Source organism: Cynocephalus volans, chromosome 9 (genome assembly GCF_027409185.1).
Source record: "Cynocephalus volans isolate mCynVol1 chromosome 9, mCynVol1.pri, whole genome shotgun sequence".
NCBI lineage: Eukaryota > Metazoa > Chordata > Mammalia > Dermoptera > Cynocephalidae > Cynocephalus > Cynocephalus volans.
In genome coordinates, this window is record NC_084468.1 from 69377471 (window position 1) to 69399919 (window position 22449).

The window sequence follows — 22449 nt, forward strand, 5'->3', positions numbered from 1 at the left end:
AAACAAAGTCTCTACTTTTATGGCCTTTATTATCCAAGGAGGAAAATAGGCAATTTCAAAGTAAAACATAAGAAAATAAATACCAGATAGATCTAACTGTTATGAAGAAAAATAAAATAGAGCAAAGAGACAGAGCCAAAAATGTGTGTGCTATTTTAGTTAGAGTGAGTGGTCAAAGAAGACTTCCAGTGAAGCAAAATTTTAGCAGAAATCTATAAGAGGTGAGAGACCAAGCTTTTAAATGGCAGAGACCACCAGAGGCGGGAAAGGGGGATTAGCAAGAAATTGGCAAAGGACCATAAAAAATGATTCTATTGTAAAATGATGAATATACTAATTATCCTGAGTTGAGCATCATATATTGCACATGGGTATATTCAGTGATGTATCCCACAAATATATACAATCAATCATGTTTCAATAAAAATAAACAAATGAATGAATGGGAAAGATCATTTTGGGCAGAGAAAATATTACACAAAAGAGCCCTAGGCCGAAACAATTTGACCAGAAGTACAGAATGGCTGGAGTGGAGTGAGTTACAGGGAAAATAGTAGGAATTGAGATTGGAAGGATATACAAGGATCAGACCATATATGCTGAAGAAAGAGGCATCAGAACTTGTCAACAGATTGGAATGAATGTGAGATATGATAGACAGTAGGAATCAAGTAGAATGCTGTTTTTTGGCCTGAGCAATTAGGTAAGTGGTGTTGCCTATTACTTAGAGGGGACCATGTTTGGGCAAGGTGGTAAGACAGGAAACAAAGAGTTTTATGACAGACATTTTCAGCTTTAGATTCCTATGAGACCTCTAAGAAGAGAGAAAAATTATATACATAAATCTGAAGTTCATAAAAGAGTAAAAACTGATACTTAAATCCATGGAACTGGATAAGATTAACTGCTAAGTGGGTGTAGATAGAGAAAAGATGAGGACCGAGCCTTGGAGAGCTCCAAAATTTAGAGGTCAGAAAGAAGAGAAGGAGCCCAAAAAAAGTGATTAGTGAAGCAGAAGAAAATCTTGAGAATATGTGGTGTCACTGAAGCCAGGAGAAGAAAACACTGCACAAAAGAGAAGTGAACAGTTAGGTCAAATGCTGCTGGAAGTTACAGGAAAATAAAAAATAAGAGTTGGCCATCAGACTGAGAAAGATGGAATAGTTAGTGTAAAAGACAGAGCTATTTTAGCAGAATGCTCCAGGAAAAAGACTGATTGTAATGGCTAAAAAAAATATTGAGAATTCTGCTGTAAAGAGAAGCAGAAATTTGGGACAGAAACTAGCTATTTCTCTTTCCTTCCTCACCACCCCCTTGGCAGCTGGCCAGTATAAGATCAAACCCTGTTTTTTTCCAGAGAGTAGATAGTACAGCATGTTTATAGATCAATAGTAATGGCCTTACAAAAGTAAAAAAAAAAAAAATCAATGATTTGAGAGTAACGAGAGTAGAAATGTAGTCAGGTGCACAAAAGGAGAGGCTGGCCTTGGATAGAAGCCTGGATATTCCAACCCTTATAACAGGATGGGAGAAAGAACACAGATCCAGATGCAGGCTGATACGTAGATTTGATGGGAGGAAGACGGAGTGGTTCTATTCTGATTGCTTCTATTTTCAGAGAGAAAATAATTGAGTGTGAGAAACAGTGTTGTTGAAAGTTTGATGAGAGAGGAGAAGATATGAAAAAAACTGAGAGTGTGGGGAGAGAGGAAAAACATACTATAGACAACTATTATGCAAGGGCTATGTGTCCACTTGAGCTTATGGTCATTCATTTTTAGTGAAACCAGTCATCACAGTTTTCTTTTCTAGCCAAACTCAGCTGTTGCTTTGCAAAAACAGAATACTAGGAAGGTTGGGTTGAAACGGTGTTGGAATTTTTTCATAATATAACAGAAGGAAGTGTACAAAGAATTTGAAGGGCTATGCACGTGAACAATGATGCTGCTGCACTGTGGAATCTAAGCAAGGTAAAGAGGAGAGTGGGAAAATAAAGAGGATAATTAACAGTAAAATGTGATGGTGGGTAAGTGTCTCTGAAGAGCTGAAAGGATTGTTGGATTGAAGCTTTTAGAAGATGTGAGCTAGAAAGATAAGAGATAGAGGCCAGAAGGTCGTTGTTTGAAGACAAGATTTTGGAATTGTGTAGTTAAAGAAAGAGTAGATACTCACTGTGGAAAATTTTGAAAATACAAAAAATATCACTGTATGGTAAATTATGTATACTATACATGGGTGTATTTTTGAAGTTATTCTCCACTGATCTGTCCATCTATCACTATATCAATGATATGAGATTTAATTATTGTAGCTTTATTATATCGAATAGTGCAAGTTCTGTTTATTTCTCCTTTTCAACATTATTTTAGATGTTCTTAACCATTTATTCTTTAAGGTAAAATTTTAAATAATCAAAGATACCCTGTTGATATTTTGCTTAGAATTTCAAAATATTTGTTTTATAATAACTTTTCTTCAGCAATGTAGTCTCTTCATTTAATGTTTTATATTATTTTAGAAAAGTTTTTTTTACAAAAAGTATTTGGAAAAATGTTACAATTTTAATAAAAAAGCACTATGTAAATAAAGACTGTGCATGACAGCTAATGGGTTATTAATAGGGTAAAGCGAAGCTATTAATTTTGTATAGATATTTTGCATTGGATCAATTTATTAAGCTGTCTTAGAAGTTTTTCAGTTCACTGTCTTGAGCTTTCTAAGTAAATTATCAGTTTATATACAAATGTGATAATTCTATTTTCTCCTTTTTAGTACTTAAGGCTTGTACTTTTTTTTTTTTTTTTCATATTAATTTCATTCTTTAAAACTGCCAGAACAGTTTGGATACTAAATGTGAGACCAGATATTCTTAAATGATTCCTAACCTTACTAGTAATGCAAAACAAAGCCATTTCAAATATGGACATGTTTTCTAAGCTGGGAGAGAAAAAACTAAAGTCAGTGATTACCCCTTAGAAATCAAATCCCCAACTGTTGAAAAATGAACAAGCCAGCTACATGCAGAACTTTTAGGTTCTTTATGGTGCACAATTCTCCGCCTCATCTGGGATAAAGATCCCAGAAGTCACTCCGCCCTGTCTCTTGAATCTGGGCTGGCCTGCAAACTGCTTTGGCCAACAGGATGTGGAAATAAAAGTGTGCTCGTTCTGAGCCTAAGTCTCCAGCAGGAAAGACAAAGAACTTTCTTAAACATAACACTGAGAATTGGGCAAACAATGAAAATACACTCATATGTGTTTAAATGTAATTGAATAAGAGAATATAGAATTTAAAAATAATTATCAGCATAAAAATTTCAGAAAGTAATAAGTTTCAGAGGAATTTATAATGACCTTTTGAAATGTTGGAAAACGGTTGTTGGTCCCTACAAAACTTACACTCCACTTGCAAAATAATTTCTCTTCTAAAACAGAAGATTCCCTAAAACTATGATTCATAAGAGCAGTCCAGAGTTTTAAAATCCTAGCAGATAAAAATTCCTTCGTTTGTCTCTACCAGAGATCACACTGATGGTCTCAGAGGGGTAGCACCACAACCTAGCTCGGCTTGACAGCTCTCATTTCCCTGAAATGGATGTTTCAGTTTTAGCACAAAAACATACTGCTTAGTATGCTTTTTGTTTGTTTTCAGTGACTTTGGCTTTACTGTTGATAAAGTTCCTTTTCAATGTATCAGGTTTATGTCTCCTCATTACTATTTGGCAAGAATCAGGCAACGCATGTACTCAACTTATAACAAGTTTATAAATTTGTATTTTAATCCACTTCTGGGAAAAGACAAGCAGCCAAAGATTCAAATGATATATTAATGGTCTAAATTTTACTTTAATTCATCTTTTTCCAACCCATGAGAAGTAATGAGGACCTAAGTATTCCATAAGTTTTTTCAACTAACATTGGTTCACTTTTGAGGTCACAGACTATCTCGGTAAAATCTGAGATTCCATATGCTCCTCGGTGTCTGAGTCCCCACTTCAATATCAATAGTAAATGTATCTTGATATTTCTCAATTGCTTGTTCTTGTGGATTTTGTTTTGTTTTAATCATTAAACAAAAACTGGTGTTTTCCGCTTAGGTTGCTAGTAAATGTGGATCAGTATTCATGGCTTCAAACGAATATCAATTGGTTTACTTAATACTCTTGTTGGTTATACATTGACTTGTTTGGGAGAGGATTAAAGGGTTTTATCTAAGAAAAATGTGCATTTTGGAAGCTTTTCTTTTATAAACATAACATCATCATTTAAAAGAGCCCTTTAAAATATAAAGTATAGTTTTTATGTGTCTCTTGGGAAGTTAACTGTGATAAAAAAAATGGTATTAGAATGAAAAAGACCGTATATTGTATGATTTCACTTATATGAAAAATTCAGAAAAGGCAGTCAATAGAGACTGAAAGTAGATTAGTGATTGCCTAAAGCTGTGGGTGGGAACAGAGATGACTGCAAATGGTCATAAGGGATCACTTTGAAATGATGAAAATATTCTAAAACTGGGATGTGCTGCGCAACTCTGAAAATTTACTAAAAATCATTGAAATATACACTTAAAATTCAGGGTGAATTTTATGTTACGTAAACTATACCTCAATAAAGCTATCATTTAAAAGAACAAAAATAAATGTTATTAGGGAAACCAAAGCAATTATTTATAACATTTTTTTAAAATTTTATTTTGTCGACATACATTGTAGCTGATTATTGCTCCCCATCACCAAAACCTCCCTCCCTTCTCCCTCCCCCCTCCCCCCCAACAATGTCCTTTCTGTTTGCTTGTCGTATCAACTTCAAATAATTGTGGTTGTTATATCTTCTTCCCCCCCCAGTTTTTTTTTTTTTTTTTTTTTGTGTGTGTGTGTGTGTGTGTGTGTGTGAATTTATATATTAATTTTTAGCTCCCACCAATAAGTGAGAACATGTGGTATTTCTCTTTCTGTGCCTGACTTGTTTCACTTAATATAATTCTCTCAAGGTCCATCCATGTTGTTGCAAATGGCAGTATTTCATTCGTTTTTATAGCTGAGTAGTATTCCATTGTGTAGATGTACCACATTTTCCGTATCCACTCATCTGATGATGGGCATTTGGGCTGGTTCCAACTCTTGGCTATTGTAAAGAGTGCTGCGATGAACATTGGGGAACAGGTATACCTTCGACTTGATGATTTCCATTCCTCTGGGTATATTCCCAACAGTGGGATGGCTGGGTCGTATGGTAGATCTATTTGCAATTGTTTAAGGAACCTCCATACCATTTTCCACAGAGGCTGCACCATTTTGCAGTCCCACCAACAATGTATGAGAGTTCCTTTTTCTCCGCAACCTCGCCAGCATTTATCGTTCATAGTCTTTTGGATTTTAGCCATCCTAACTGGGGTTAGATGGTATTATTTATAACATTTTAAACATTTATTCCTGAAACGATAGAAGGCTTCAGATAAAAAAGCTTTCAGTTACTGAAATATGTCACACTCAGGCTGAAATAAACCTAATTCTTCAAGGAGCTCTCTTGACCTATTCTGCTCACTCTGCATGCCAGAGTCAGGGCTTTTTGTCAATTGTATCTATTCTGTATGTATATAATTAATACCTGGAAAGACTGCTTCAATTTTAACTTCAAAATACATTCAAAGTTTTAGCTGAAAATGACTAAACTTAACAAAGAAATTGAACCATGTGCTGCAACCTAAACATAGCTATACACGCCTAGGCAATTGTCTTTGGATATGATTATTCCATTTCCTTATCCCTAAGGAATGAAAAAACTCTTAACATAGTATAAGTGCAATGGCAGCAATATTAGTAAAAGATTTGAAAGCAATAGATACTGCTTGTTGAGGGTTTACCATGTGCCAGGCTTGTGAGGTGCTTAGCAAAGATAGTCACATTTAATTCGCACACCAACCTAGGTGTTATTATGCCTATTTTATAACAGAGGAAACTTACTGTTAACAAGTGTATAACTCACCAGCGTCACACAGTAAGTATGTGGCAGCGCCAGCATTTGAATCCAGGTCTGTCTGTCCATGGTGCAGTAGATAAGAACTTGGGCATAGTGGGAAGCCGACCTAGGCGGGAGTGTGGGTGCTCCACTTTTTAGCTACATTTCCTTGGACAGTTACTCAAACTCTCAATGCTTTGAGCTTCCACAGTTATAAAATGAGGATAATAATGTTTTCTAACCATTACAAAATTTTTGAGAGAATTAAATAAAAAGTACATGCAAAGCTCTTAATACTTTGCTCAGAACATAGTGGCTTCGTAAGAAATGGTAGCAATTATTATTTATAGTAGGGGTACTTACTATTCACTTTGGAGGGAAATATGTAAATTTAATTGAGAGCGTTAGTTAACTTCATTCTAATTCTTAGACAATCCACAAAATAAAAAATAAATGAGTCTAAGATTTCAACCACCCTTCAAGTTCCTTACAACTACCTAGTTCTGCTTCTGCCCCACTATTATCACCTTACTATCACCACTTCTGTCCCTATGCCCCCATACTGTTCCTTTATAATGACATATTTCTAAAGTTAAATGTTGAGTTACAATTTCCTGACAATTTATCAGCAATTTCCACACAACAATAGTTCTAATCAAATTTTCGAAACAATTTCATGAAACATTTTGTTTGTTAGAAGATACTTTATCTTAGCAAACACTTTTTATTTCACTATGAAGTCTTTTAAAATATACTTTCACTTACATGTAGTCATACTTGGAAAGACATGAACAAAGAATTTTTATTTGCTCTGTACAGATTTGTGTGAAAACAGCTCCATATGCTTATCCTTACTAGATTTTGAATTATGGAAATTTCTCATTGTATCTTTGGTACCTACAATGGTGCCTAATATGTAGTGGGTGCTCAATGATATTTGTGAAGGAATTAATATGAATGAGAAATACATTAAAGAATACAACTTGCTATATAAGTTTGAATAGTGGAGTTAATTTTGTAAGGAGATATTTTGACTTACATGTTAATGAAAAAAAGGGACCCCTTTGATATCTCTGTAACAGAAAAGACAAAAGAGTTCAAGTGGGAAAAGGATGCAGTGGTTAGGACACAGGAACCTGGGTTTGAGTCTCAGTTTTGCCACGTACTAACTGTGAGACCTAGGGCGAGGTACTCAGCCTTTCTGTTTCTCAGTTTCCTTATCTGAAACATGGTGTTGAGAATAAAGTATTAGGATTAGAGGGAAAGTAAATGAATCAATATATTTCGAACCTTAGGAAGAACTCTATAAGAATTGCTTATCAATATTATTATGTAAAACTACTGTAAATGCACATCAAGACATGCTTAGTTAGCTTTTTATTAGTTTCTTCAGCTGTCAGGAGAAAATAATAGTACCTACCTGATAGAATCATTGTGAGCATGAAATGCAAAGCCCTTGGAATAGGGCTTGGCATGTATAACACTCAATTACTGTAGCTTTTATTATCATGTACAACTTGCTCAAATGACTTACTTATTTACCCTCTCCATTGTCTTCTGTGCACAGTCGGTGATCTTTATTCGTGACAAAAATTCTCATGGACAGGAGGTGTCAGGATACATTGACTATGCCCACAGGCTAAAGTCTGAAGATTTCGAAGCCTACTTTAATGGGAAAAAAAGACTTCTTCCAAGGCCCACAGATATGAGGTAAATTGTACACAATTTTCACACCTGTAGAGTCAGGGATGAAGGATTTTTTTATTTTATGTTCTACATTGTTCCTAGAATGCTAATGTATATATAGTGGAAATGTGATAAGACTGATTATGATTAACAAACAAATAAAAGTTAAATTGGAGAATGCACATAGATACAATTTTTTTCTTTAATAGCCAAAGGAAGACAACTTTCTAGAGATAAGAAAATTCCCTGCAACATTCCTTTCAAATAACAAGTGGAACCTACAAATTACTAACCTCACTAGGCTCTTACACCACTTGGGAGTCTGTCTGCCTAGAAGCCTCAAGAGCAATCCATCTAGACGTTTCTGCTCCCACTTTTCTTTGGTCACCAGCCAAGGTGCAGGCTTCTGACCAGCCCACCCTCATTTACCCTCTTCACTGTCCTATTCTGAGATTCCTTCACACTCATCATTCTTTTTATATTACCCCCCTACCCTTTTCTCTGGAACCCTCATCCCATCACCTAGGATCTACTCTACACTGCCAATCTACTCACAAATTGATCCTTCTTACCTCCTTCTGGATAGACTCAAGCTAAAACTACATATTCCACTATCTCTCACTTACCGTAGAACCCAGAAGTGGTAGCAGCATTCTGCTTTAACTCTCAACTACTGTATTCAGATCATTATTTGACTCCTGTAACAATTTTCTCCTCCTCTGAGACCCCTGCCATGCTCTATCTTTTTGTTGTTATCTAAAGACTTCTTAACCCATTACTTTAATGGACTTACCACTTTAGTATCCAGCCTAGATGCATAGCACATCATTTAAGTTCTCTCTTGCAATAATCCCTACTGTCCATGTCTTCCTGTTATTTGATTCTGTCTGTCCTGCTAACTTCTGAAAGTAGATTGATGCAGACATCTTCTTCACTGCACCTGTAGCTAGACCCCTGGATACTGCTGAGGAAATTTTACAAAGGTATGGATGGCTGCTACTAATAATTTATGGTCTGCAAACTTAACTGGTCTCAAAACTTATGTTCAAAATTAAACTCATTTTACTCCCTGAAACTGCTTTTGCTTTCTATCCTGTATCTTGGCAAATGGCACCACCCTTGAAACCAAAGTCAAAATCCGGATGTTATTCCCAGACCTCTTATTTGTCATCCCCATTCTTATAACTAATAATTTATTAAAAACACTAGACAGTATTACCTTAACAGCTTTATTTATATTAAAGGAAATATAAGATATCTCATTTCACCTGCAAACACTTCAGTATGGATCTTTATCCGATAACATTTTTTTTAAAAATTCATGACATTATTATACCTAACAAAGTAAATCCTTAATGTCATCTGATACCTAGTTAGTCCTTATTTATATTTTATTGACTGTCTCAAATTTATTTTTTTACAGTTGGTTTTACCAATCAAAATCCAAATAAGATTGTGTTCTCTTGAGCCTCTTTTATTTCATATCAGTTCCCCTCCTCCTTTTTACCATCTATGCTATTGATGTTGGAGAAACTAGGTCATTTGTACTGAAATTTTTCTGAATTTGACTGATCACTTTCACGCTGTTGTTTGTTATACCCTACCTATAACTCCCTATTTCCTGTAAACTGATTTTATTAAATGCAGTTTCAATTATTTTTCTAATTAAGAATTTTTAATATGTGATGATCTGTACTTTCTATTGCCCCAATTTTGTTTATTTTTTATTTGTCTATTTATTTGTTTGTTTGTTTTTATTAGCTCCCACGTATAAGTGAGAACATGTGGTATTTCTCTTTCTGTGCCTGGCTCATTTCACTTAACATGATTTTTCTCTAAGTTTTTCCATATTGCTGTGAATGGCAGTATTTCATTGCTTTTATAGCAGAGTAGTATTCCATTATGTAAATATACCACATTTTCCTTATCCACTCATTCAATGATGGGCATTTAGGCTGGTTCCAACTCCTGGATATTGTAAATACAATTGCAATAAACATGTGAGTATAGGTGTCCCTTTGACATGACGATTTCCATTCCTTTGGTTATATGCCCAGCAGTGGGATTGCTGGATCATATGGCAGTTCCATCTGTAGTTGTTTGAGGAACCTCCATACTGTTTTCCATCATGGCTGCACCATTTTACACCCCCACCAACAGTGTAGGAGGGTTGCCCTTTCTCTCCATCCTCGCCAGCATTTGTTATTCCTAGTCTTGATAATAGCCAGCCTAACTGGGGTGAGATGGTATCTCAATGTGGTTTTGATTTGCATTTCCCTGATGCTGAGTGATGTTGAGCATTTTTTCATGTGTCTGTTGGCCATTCTTATATCTTCCTTTGAGAAATGCCTGTTCAGCTCCTTTGCCCATTTTTTTATTGTGTTACTTGTTTTTTTACTGTTAAGTTGTTTGAGTTCCTTGTATACTCTGGATATTAATCCTTTATCAGATGCATACTTTACAAATATTTTCTCCCATTCTGTTGGTTATCATTTTGGTCTGTTAATTGTTTCTTTTGCCATGCTGGAGCTTTTATGTTTGATATAATTCCATTTGTTAATTTTTCCTTTTGTTTTGGGGGTTGTATTCATAAAGTCTATACCTAGTCCTATTCCTGAAGTGTTTCCCCTATGTTTTCTTTTAGGAGTTTTATAATTTCAGGACGTATATTTAATTATTTAATCCATTTTGAGTTGATTTTGATATATGGTGAGAGGTATGGGTCTAATTTCATTCTTCTACATATGGATGTCCAATTTTCCCAGCACCATTTATCGAAGATGCAGCCTTTTCCCCGGTGTATGTTCTTGGTGCCTTTGTTGAAGATCAAATGGCTGTAGGTGTTTGAGCTGATTTCTGGGTTCTCATTCTGTTCCATTGGTCCATGTGTTTCATTTTATGCCAGTACCATGCTGTTTTTATTGCTATAGCTATGTAGTATAATTTGAAGTCAGGTAGTGTTATGCCTCCAGCTTTATTTTTTATTTTTATTTTTTTTTTGCTCAGAATTGCTTTGGCTACTCAGGGTCTTTTGTTGTTCCACATGAATGTTAGGATTGTTTTTTTCCATTTCTATGAAGAATGTCATTGGTATTTTGATGGTGATTGTGTTGACTCTTTAGATCATTTTGGACGGTATGGACATTTTTCACAATGTTAATTCTTCCAATCCAAGAGCATACAATATCTTTCCACTTTCTTGTTTCTTCTTTAATTTCTCTCAACAGTGATTTCTGGTTCTCATCATAGAGATCTTTCACATCCTCGGTTAACTTTATTCCTAGGTATTTTATTTTTTTTGGTGAGTATTGTAAATCAGCTAGCTTTCTTGATTTCTCTTTCTGTTACTTCATGGTTGGAGTATAAAAATGCTACTGATTGTTGTGTGTTGATTTTGTATCCTGCAACATTGTTGAAATTGTTTGTCAACTCTAAGAGTTTTTTTGTAGAGTCCTTAGCTTTCTCCATGTATAGGATCATGTCATCTACAAAAAGGAACAATTTGACTTTGTCTTTTCCAATTTGGATGTGCTTTATTTCTTTCCCTTCCCTGATTGCTATGGCTAGTACTTCCAATACTGTGTTGAATAGGAGTGGCAATAGTGGGCATCTTTGTCTCATTCCCGTGCTGAGAGTCTTTATCATGAAGTAATGTGGAATTTTGTCAAATGCTTTTTTAGTGTCCACTGACATAATTATATGGTTTTTGTCTTTTATTTTGTTGATGTGGTGTATCACATCTATTGACTTCAATATGTTAAACCATCCTTGCATCCCTGGGATGAATCCCACTTGGTTATGGCATATAATTTTTTTGATGTGTCACTGTATTCTCATTGCTAATATTTTATTGAAGATTTTTGCATCTATATTCATCAAAGATATTTGCCTGTTATTTTCTTTTTTTGTTATATCTTTGTCTGGTTTTCGTATCAGGGTGATGTTTGCCTCACAGAATGAGTTTGGGAATATGGCCTCTGTATCAATTTTTTTGAAATAGTTTGAAGAGAATTTGTATTAATTCTTTAAAGATGACTGTGAAGCCATCCAGTCCTGGGCTTTTCTTTGTTGGGAGACTGCTGATTACAGCTTCAATCTCTTTGACTGTTATTGTTCTATTCAGGTTTTCTACTTCTTCTTGGTTCAGTATTAGTAGTTTGTTTGTGTCCAGAAATTTGTCCATTTCTTCCAGATTTTCAAATTTGTTGGAGTATGATTGTTTATAATAGTCTCTAATGATTCTTTGTATATCAGTGGTATTGGTTATAATGTCTCCTTTTTCATTTCTAACTTTTGTTTTTTGTGTCTTCTCTCTTCTTTTTTTAGTTAATTTAGCTAATGGCTTGTCTATTTTGTTTATCTTCTCAAAACAACTTTTTGTTTCCTTGAGCTTTCGTATTATTTGGGGGGTTTTTATTTCACCTACTTTTGCTCTGAGCTTAAATATTTCTTTTTGTCTACTAACTTTGCTGTTGGATTGTTCTTGTTTTTCTAGTTCTTGGAGATGAAGCATGGTTGTTTATTTGCTATCTTTCTATTTGTCTGATGTAAGCATTTATTGCAATAAACTTCATTCTTGGTACTGCTTTTGCAATATCCCACAGGTTTTGGTATTATGTGTCATTATTTTCATTAGTATCAGTAAATTTTTTGACTTCCTGTTTAATTTCTTCTTGGACCCATATATCATTCAGTAGAATTTTGTTTATTTTCCATGTATTTGTATAGTTCCCAGAGTTTCATTTGTTATTGATTTCTAGTTTTAATTGATTGTGGTCTGAGATAATATGTGAAATAAATTTTTCAAATTTGTTGAGACTTGGTTTGTGACCTAACATGTGGTCTATCTGGAGAATGTTTCATGTGCTGATGAAAAGAATGAATATTCTGAGGTGGTTGGATGAAACATTCTGTAGATATCTGCCAAGTCCAACTGGTCTAAATTGTTGTTTAGATCTTGTGTTCTCTGTTGATTTTTAGCCTAGATGACCTGTCCAATGTTGAGAGAGAGGTGTTCAGGTCCCCTACTATTATGGTATTTGTGTCTGTCTCTTTCTTTAGGTCTAACAGTGTTTGCTTTATATATCTGGCTGCTGCAATGTCGAGTGTATATATATTTATGATTGTTACGTTTGCTTGCTGGATAGATCCCTTTATCGTTATATAGCAATCTTCTTTGTCTCTTTTTATGGTTTTTGGTTTAAAGTATATTTTATCCAACATAAGAATATCTACTCCTGCTCTTTTTTCATTTCTATTTGCATAGTGTATCTTTTTCCAACCTTTCACTCTTAGTCTGTGTGTGTCTTTACAGGTGAGGTGAGTCTCTTGAAGACAGCATATTGTTGGGTCTGTCTTTTTAATACAGTCAGTCTATGTCTTTTGAGTGGGGAATTTAATTCTTTTACATTGAGTTATTATTGAAAGGTGTTAATTTACTCCTGGCATTTTATTAATTTTTGTTTGGATATTTTAAATATCTTTTGTTCCTTTCTTTTAGTTTTACTGTTGTCTTCTGTGTTTATTGGTTTCTTGAGGTGATTAGGATAAGTTCTTTTCTCTTTATCATTTGAATTTTTGTTTTACTGGTGGGTTTGTTTCTTGTGTATTCATGGTAGCTATGGTTGTTTTCAGGTGCCAGGTGTAGTACTTCCTTGAGGATTTCTTGTAGGGCTGGTCATGTGGTGGTGAACTCCCACAGTTTTTGTTTGGGAAATATACTATTTGTCATTCATTTCTGAAGGATTCCCTTGCTGTGTATAGTTTTCTTGGCTGGCAATTTTTGTATTTTCATATTTTGAATATATCGTCCCATTCTCTTCTGGCCTTTATTGTTTCTGATGAAAAGTCTATTGTTAGTCTGAGAGGGGCTCCCTTATAGGTGACTTGACTCTCTTCTCTAACAGCTTTTAAAATCCTCTCTTCATTTTGAGCTTTGCCTATTTGACTATAATATGTCTTGGAGAGGACCTTTTTGGTTGAATCTGTTTGGGGACTTTGAGCCTCCTGGATCTGAAGGTCTGTATCTCTCCCAATACCTGGGAAGTTTTCCTCTATTATTTTGTTAAATATGTTCTCAATGCCTTTTCCTTTTTCCTCCCCTTCTGGATCACCCATGATTTGGATATTTGTGTGCTTAAGGTTGTCTGCTATCTCTCTTTGATTTTCTTCATATTTTTAAGTCTTTTTTTTTCTGTTCTTTTGTCCACCTGCGTTATTTTGAGAAGGCTATCTTCAAGATCAGAAATTCTCTCTTCTGCTTATTCTATTCTGCTGTTTAAGCTCTCTGTTTTTTTGTTTGTTTGTTTGTTTCATTGAATGAATCCTTTAGCTCCACAAGCTCTGCTACATTATTTTTTAGGGCATTAATTTCTTTTTACATTTCCTCCTTCATGTCCTGAATACTCTTTCTCATTTCATTGTGTCATCTAACTGAGTCTTATATCTCATTGATTTTCCTTAGTATTGTTGCTTGAAATTCCTTTTTAATCATTTCAAGATCTTCCTGTTCTATAGAATCTGGGATTTGAGAATTATTGTATTCCTTTGGTGGTGTCATATTTTCTTGGTTTTTCATATTTCTAGTATCTCTCCATTCATGTTCAGTCATCTGGTAGAGCAGTTGCTATTTTCTAGTATTCTGGAGTGGGATTTGTGGAGAGGGAGTTCTTCTTGTAGATGTCTTTTATGTTGATGGCTGAATGGGGTGTTTTAGTATCAGTTCCAGGTAGATGCAGTCATGTAGTCTCCATGTAGATACTTTTGCTGAATTCAGTGTTGGAGTTGTGTGAGAGTGCCTCTGTGACCTAGTCCCTGGGACACTTAGTAGTTCTTTGCTGAGTTTGATGACACTATATTGGTTCATCAGGACATGAGCAAGCTCTTGAATTTTGGGGGGTAGTGCCTTGTAGACTTGTCACTCCTGGGTTATGATAGGTGTTCTTGGGTGGGACTGTTAGCACCATGGCTAGCTCCTCCTGACCCTGATGGTTACACTGGGGTATTAATAGTGTTCTTCGATTTGAATGGGTGACTTTGGGTAGGTTTTCTCTTTTTTCTTTCCTCTTTCCCTGGGCTCTGCTGGTGACTCTCCTTCTGTCTATGGCAATGAGTGGTCAGCAGGTCACCTATGAGGTAGTGATGGCTGCTGGTGTGGCAGCAAGCCATCCTTGTGTCAGAAGTTGCTGTGGTGGTGGCTGTCATGGCCCACTCATTCCACACTAGTGTCTGCAGCAGTGGCAGGGAGTCTTGCTGACATCTCAGCTGTCTGTTTCTCCAGCAGGGCCTCAGCTGTGATGGGTCGGGCTCTCAGGGGCAGGGCCATTTACCAGAATCCCGTGCAGCTGCCTGTTGCTCTGGTGGGGCTTCAGAGGCAGGTGGGTCAGACCCTCAAGGGTGGGCCCCCCTTAAGTCCTGGCTACCTGTCACCTGGCAGGGCCTCAGCAGCAGCTGGGTAAGGCTCTCAGGGTCTACTGCCCTAATATTAGATCTCCTGAACTTGATCAGTAGATTCAGGTGGTACCACTCTAATCACTTCATTATAAGATTTCTCATCAAGTTTCACCCAATGTTTTTAGCATCGATTAATAATGTCTATCTATATTTTAACTAAGGGCTGCATAATGGTGATTTTCTAATTCTATAAATGATCCTACATTTTTTAGCTAGAATTCTTTCGTAGAGACTAACTTTTCCTTACCACTTAACTGGTTGCCCTAAAATATAACTTATGCAAAAAAAAAAAAAAAAAAGTAGGTGTTTGTTTTCCTTAATTCATGAAAAAAATGCAAAGTCAGAAGCACAAGACAGTATACAGATAATGTCAAGTTGTTTTTTGAAAAAATGGTTATATCAATTTGAGATGGTTATATCAATTTGTGCTATATAAGTGATCTGGTTGAACCTCATTCTCACCAACACAAGATATTAACAAACTTTTTTTTTCCCCACTGTGGTGAATTATAAATGATCTCTCATTGTGGTTTTAATTTTCATTTTCGTGATTACTAATCAAGTTGGGCATTTTTTATTGGCTGCTGAAATATATTTTCTGTGAAATACCTTTTAAGACTCTCCCATTTTTTTAATCGGGTTATTCTTCCTTTCCTTTAAGATTGTAGGAATTCTTTTTATTTATTTTGGATATTTATTAATCATTTGCCTATTATATGTATTAAAAATATCATTTTCAATGGTGTAATTCTTCTTTCATTTCCTTTATGTTAACTTTGATGGTCACAAATTAGAAGTTTTGATAGTAAGATTAATGCATTTTAATCTTTTCCTCTGCAGTTTGCACTTTTTGTATTTTGTTTAAAAAATCCCTACCTTTCTGGTGGTCATGAAAGTATTATCTTATAGTGTTATAGTTCTGTTTTTTATTTTATATCATTAACCTACCCAGAATTAATACCTTATATGATGGTTAGGTAGTTGTAACTAAAGGTAAAAATTCCTTTGGTAAATGTAGTTTCATCCTCGGTTTGATTCAGAACTAAAGCAAAGATTTTAAAATTGAAGATTTCATAAGATCTCTTTCAATTTACTTACCTTTTGGTGTGCTATTTTATTCTGTGTAGAGAGAGACATTATGTCTTGCATTTTTACTGGGGAAAATATAAATGTAAACAGACAGCTGCAACAATTATGAAAGGCAGCATTGGAAAGGGCTCCCAGAACTTGATCATCTTGTCAGTTCACATTCCATCTTGACCATGTCTTTAAGATTCAAACTTTCTTCTCAACATACTTGTGAATAACTCATAAACAGATAGCACATTACAGTCTACCAAATTTCTTTGTGTTTCTCTACAACATCTTCATGGTATAGGTATGTTAAGCATTCTTTGTATCATCTGAGAGAGGAGAAAAGAAAGAATTCACTTGTAAAAGTACATGAGTGAGACAATGACGAGTGAGAACAAGTTATTTGGCATTCAAATTCACTGCTTACCTCCAAAACACTATTCTAAGTTTAAGCTTTCATTTCTCGAAAATGTGGAATTCTTGAGTCTGCCCCACATATACTTGCTTACATTTCCTTGTTTATATATTTATTGAACAAAGCTCCAAGATCTGCCTGTACAGCTCTACCCATCCCTCAGATAGGATGATCAGAAGGAAATGAAAAATTTCTCTTTGTGTTTCTTTTTGGAGATGCCATGTAATATTCATACCCTCGACCAAAGAATGCCCTTAAATACTAAAACTTTGAAACGTATTATTGTCAAATTTCCCTTGCAGTTCTATTGTCTGTTTTATTAAAATGTTTAACGTTCCAAACCCCTGAAGTTAGAATTACAAGCACTTATCCTGTGCTTAAGTGTATCCTTATGAAAGCATTCTGGTAACATATTGGCAGGTTCTCAAGTTTAAAAAAGGAAAAAAAAGAAAAAAAGAGTAAATGACTACAGTTTTTTCTGTGGACGATATAAAAAATATTTCCTATTTTTAAAGTTATTAATGTTGTTCCAAATTTGAATATGCTAATTAATAATTGGAATATCAGTTTAGTCTCTTCAATAGAAACTTGCTGAATTTGAAAGAAAGGGGATGCATCAGCATTGGCATTTTGCCATGATCCTCAAAATTTCTGTATGCATATTTGTCTTCATCCATTTCTGCTGCTATAACAAAATACCACAGACTAGGTAATTTATAAATAATAGGAATTAATTTCTAATGGTTTTGAAGGCTTGGAAGTCCAAGATCAAGGCATCAGCCAGATTGGTGTCTAGTGAGGGCTGCTCTCTCTTCCAAGATGGTGCCTGTTGCTGCATTCTCTGGAGGGGAGGAATGCTGTATCCCCACATGGCTGAAGGCACTGGAGGGCAGAAAAGGACCTAATCTGGTTCCTTCCAGCCCTTTAATAAAGCACTAATTCATTCATGAGAATGGAGCCATCATAACTTAATCACTTCCCCAAAGGTCCCACATCTTAATATCAACAACACAATGGGGATTTAAGTTTTAAAATGAATTTTGGAGGGACACATTCAAACCATACTTAAAAAACATGCTCTAGACCTGTGCTTTCCAGTCAGGTAGCTACAACCCATATATGGGTATCAGGCACTTGAAATGTGGTTAATCTCGAATAACATACACACATGATTTTGAAGACATCATAAAAAATATAAACTATCTTATTAATAAATTCACATCAAATGTTAAAATAATATGTTGGGTATGTTGGGTTAAACAAGATACGTTATTAAAATTGTTTTAACCACTTTCTTTTATTTTATTTTTTTTAATTTGATCACTAGAAAATTCAAAATTACATACATGGCTCACATTTCTGGATCATATTATATCTCACATGAACAGCACTGTCTGGTCTCCTTATCCCCAGCCCAGAGGCTCAATCCCACCCAGTCTTTAAGTTGAGTACTGATCTTAGATAGGCATGATGTATGAAGCCTTAAACCAAAGAGTACCAGTTAGTCATTTGTGCTAGATCTGGCTGCAGAATATTTTATTTGGCCTACACAATGTATTTAAAAATTTTATCAAAGTTCTAGAAGCAGTAAATTTTATATAAAATATTTTGGATTTGTAGATTCTTTTAAAAATTTATGAAGTCTGTCCACACTAAGCTTACATACCCTCATCCCAACTATCATCTAGAATTAAATTGCAGCTGCTCTCTGAGATGGCTGTATTTTAACCAGATTAATGCAGACTTGACTACTCACACATATGAGCATCTGCACCATCACCCCTGAGTCTCTTATGAATAGTACCTGTCAGATTTTTCCAGACATTTGAGTTTGTGACTTCTGGTTTAAATTACTGGTTTAAATTCTAGAAGTCATATGTGCCATTAGGCCAGTCATGATCTACTTTGCTTAACCACTGTGGATGGGTTTAATTTCAGCCCTTGGTCTCTCTCGGGTTGTTCCATACCACTGTGGTTAACAAGGCTGGATCGAGTCAAAGTCTGATCTGATTGTGATGATGAAAAAAATTAACTGAGCACTTACTGTGCACAAAGCATTGTGCTAAATAATTTATATATGTCATTTCACTTACTGTTTATAAAAACCTTATGGTTTAGGGATCTTTTTTATATTTTAATATTTGATGAACCTGCATCATAGAAGTATCGATTGGTTTAACCAAAGTTACACACAGACACATACATACACACAAGTAGAAATTCAGGGTCAAATAGAGATCAAATGCCTTGATTTTTTTTAATCAATACATTATTCATGTTAGGACTTTGTCGTGTAATCATGTCATTTTCCCCATTGGTCTCATATCCATATCCCAGTCTTTGTCGGGTCATATATTTTTTTTGCAGATGTGTGTCTCACTTGACAAGACCTAATTTAGGCTTGTTTTTCAGAACTTTAAGCAATCCTGCTGTCCACAGTTAAGACTGGGGAATTTCAGCCATCCTGTACCCGCCCTTGCCACTTCCTCCTTTCATTGAGCCTGGCAGAAAACAGCCCTTTGTACTTCACCAGGCTTTCATTTTCAGTCGCTGTGAGTAAGAATTACAGTGTACCACGGCTTTTTGTGTGGAAGAGCTCTGAACAGAACTAAAAGTGGCCCATAATTGTGGCTTCAGCCTAAAAGTCTTCAGGGAAAATTTGGCCATGACTTGTTGAACTTCTGTTATGTCCCAGGATACTTTTAGAATCTATTCATGTCCTCTGAGCTGTGGTTTACATAATTTTTATAATATATACTTGGAATTCTTTTACAGATAAATTTAATTTTCCAATACTTAAATAATTTTAGCTTCTCTTTACGCCAAGGTAAACATTAAGTACTATCTCTCATGGAAAACCCAAGGGTAGAGAAGAGAGATCCCAAAAGTTATATAAAGGTGGGCCTCTTTCTGCCTATTTATAAAACCCAAATATACTAGGACTAATAGTTCCCACCGAATCCTTACTGAGATATCTGTCCGCATCATCCAATTGTAGAATTTTACCCAGGTCCTGCTTGGGCTGTTGCTTTAAAAATAAAAAAGTCAGAATCCCAGAACAATTATCTGGTATTCTCTTTAATTGTCTAAAATGCGCTTCCTTGAAAATTATGTCTTGGGGTAAACCTTAAGTGAATAATTAGAGATCTGACACAACCTTTGGTTTATTGACAACACTGACTGTGGTTAAGACAAAATTACTCTTTACACAAGATTTTTTCCAACTTTTAAAAAATTTTGGTAAAATATTCAGAACATAAGTTTTACCATTTTAACTGTTTTTAAGTGTATAGTTCAGTGGCATTAAATACATTCAAATTTGTGCTCAACTTTTCCAACTTTTTATTATAAAAATTTTTTAAGTTTTGGAAAAGTTCAAAGAACAGTTCAGTGAAGACAAATATACTCACAAACTAGATTCAACAATTGTTAACATTTTCCAAATTTCCTTAATTCTCTTTAATATTTTGGGGTGCTTGTGTGGTGTGTGATGAGTGGGTATGTCTGTGTATGTACCATTTGAAAGTAACTTACAGATTTCACCCCTAAATATTTTACCATGGATCTCTTAAGGATAAGAACGTAACATCACCATTGCCCTATGTCTTAGTCCATTTCTGTTTCCTCTAACAAAATACTAGAACTGGATAATTCATAAAGAAGATGAAATTTATTACTTACAGTTTCAGAGGCTGGGAAGTCCAAAGTCCAGGGAACAAATCTGGCAAGGGTCTTGGTGGTGGTGGTAATGACCCAGGGGTCTCACATGGCAGAAAATGGGGGAGCAGAGAGAGACCAACCTGTCACATGCTCTTCTTTTAAAGCCCTCAGAACCATGCCCATGACCACCATTTTTAATCATTCACTAAACATGTTCCTACAATCTAATCACCTCTTCAAGGCCCCACCTTTCAAATACCATAATAGGATTTCCCACCCTCAACAGTTGGAATTAAGCTTCTAATATATGAACCTTGGAGACACAATTCAATCAATCCACAGCACCCTACATAAAAAAATTAATAATTATTTCCCATTATCACCTAATATCCAGTTCATATTCAGACTTTCTTAATTTTCTCCAAAATGTGCTTTATAGCTAGTTTTGTGAACCATCATGCAATCAATGTATAAAAATTGCTTATGTCGCTCACCTATCTTTTACTTAATACAGCTTCCCTCTACAACACACTTCACAATCAGATTTTTTTTTTTTTTTTTTTTTTGGTCATGGCATTGACTTTTTAAAGAGATAAGACCAGTTGTCTTTTAGGTTATTCCATAATCTGGACTTATCTGTTTCCTTGTGGTATCATTTGACTTGTTTCTCTTATCTCTATAGTTTCTCTAAACTGGGAGATAACATTAAAGGCTTAATTGTGTTCAGTGTAAATATATTTTAGACAAGAATTCTCCATTGATAAATAATTACATATTGCGTCATATCAGGAGGCACCTAATGTCAAGTTGTCCCATTATTAGTGATGCTCAATTGACCCATTGGTTAAACAAGAATTGCTAGATCTTTCCTCTAAAAAGGTATATTTTTCTTTTTTGGCAAAATTTTTATAGTAGCTAAACTAGTATAAACTAACATTTATGTATTTATATAAATATTTATTTCTGTATTTCTCCTTTAAAAGTGTACATTTTTAAAAGAAAGCATATTAATAGCAAATTAACCTTGCTACCCAGAATTATTTTCATTTCATTTTCTAAATTAGAAGAAAGGATGACATTTTTTATAACAGAATTTAAATGGAGTTAGTTATAGAGCCCGGCTAGTAGGATTGTAGACAACTTTTAGCGTATACACAAACCATGCACCAAAATTACATTTGTTTATGGTTTGGAACTCAGAGCCATTTTTCTGGAAATATTGTCCTATCAGAGATAGTTGGTTTCCCGGATCATTCCAAAACTTTCCAAACCAATTATTTCCATGGAAAAATTAATTTTGTTGAAGGAGCAAAAGAAATTTGAGAACATCAGATTAATGCCTCCACCTTTGTACAACTTCTCTCTACCAGCTATTATAATGACCATCTCATTTGGATTAAGAAAGAAAACAAGGATGCACCATAAGCATCATTCTTTAGATACTGTATCTGTAGTCACCACAGAATCAAAAAAGTGAGGTAAATAATGCTTCAGGGAACACATGTTGCCCTCTGGGATAGCAGGAAATATCAGTTCCTATTCTTGGAATACATGTAAGTCAGGTCAATTTATTCCAGGTAGATTTTGTTCAAAAGTCCAACTTTCATAACTTGAGGAACCCTCGAAATCTATTGATGATTGTGAATCTGGAAGTCTAGAAATGCTTGAGTGCAAATCCCACACATGAGGAGAGGATTAATTGACAAGCTTAAGGATGAAAGAGTAGGTATAACAGAAGTAGGACTAGATCCTAGGTCTCTTAATCCCTAGTCCAGACTGTTTTAACATTCAGCATGCTGTTTGTACATATGACTTGAGTCTCTTCATTTTGCTTTACTTCATTTTATTCTTAAAATAATAGTAGTTTTACCCAGGTGATAAGCAAAAACTAGTTCACTTTTTAAAATTAATGACTATCATTACATATCATCTATGACTTTTTCCCTTGACCATGGCTGAGTTAACATGCAAGGAAGAATGTAGAATAAAATCACTTGGACCAAATTCAAATCCACTTGTAATACTTCTTATTGAGAAATCCTGGAGGCGTTCTGGAATTGAACTTAGCAGATTTACTGATCTCTCCCAACCGTGATTTCTATTTCCTTCAGAAATTCTACTTACCGTATTAGAAAAAACATTTCAAACTTCAGGAGCCTAGATTATCATATAAGTAACATCAAGTTATATTAAGACACCTAA

General features: G+C 35.0%; 1 protein-coding gene across 1 annotated transcript in view; it reads left to right on the forward strand.

Moving 5' to 3' along the window:
• The window catches only part of CFAP299 (cilia and flagella associated protein 299), a 603823-nt gene that overhangs the window by 496890 nt on the left and 84484 nt on the right, over positions 1–22449 (forward strand). The window contains exon 4 of the mRNA XM_063107460.1: positions 7528–7670. Coding sequence (XP_062963530.1) covers positions 7528–7670 — 143 coding nt within the window. The remainder of the gene's footprint in view (positions 1–7527; positions 7671–22449) is intronic.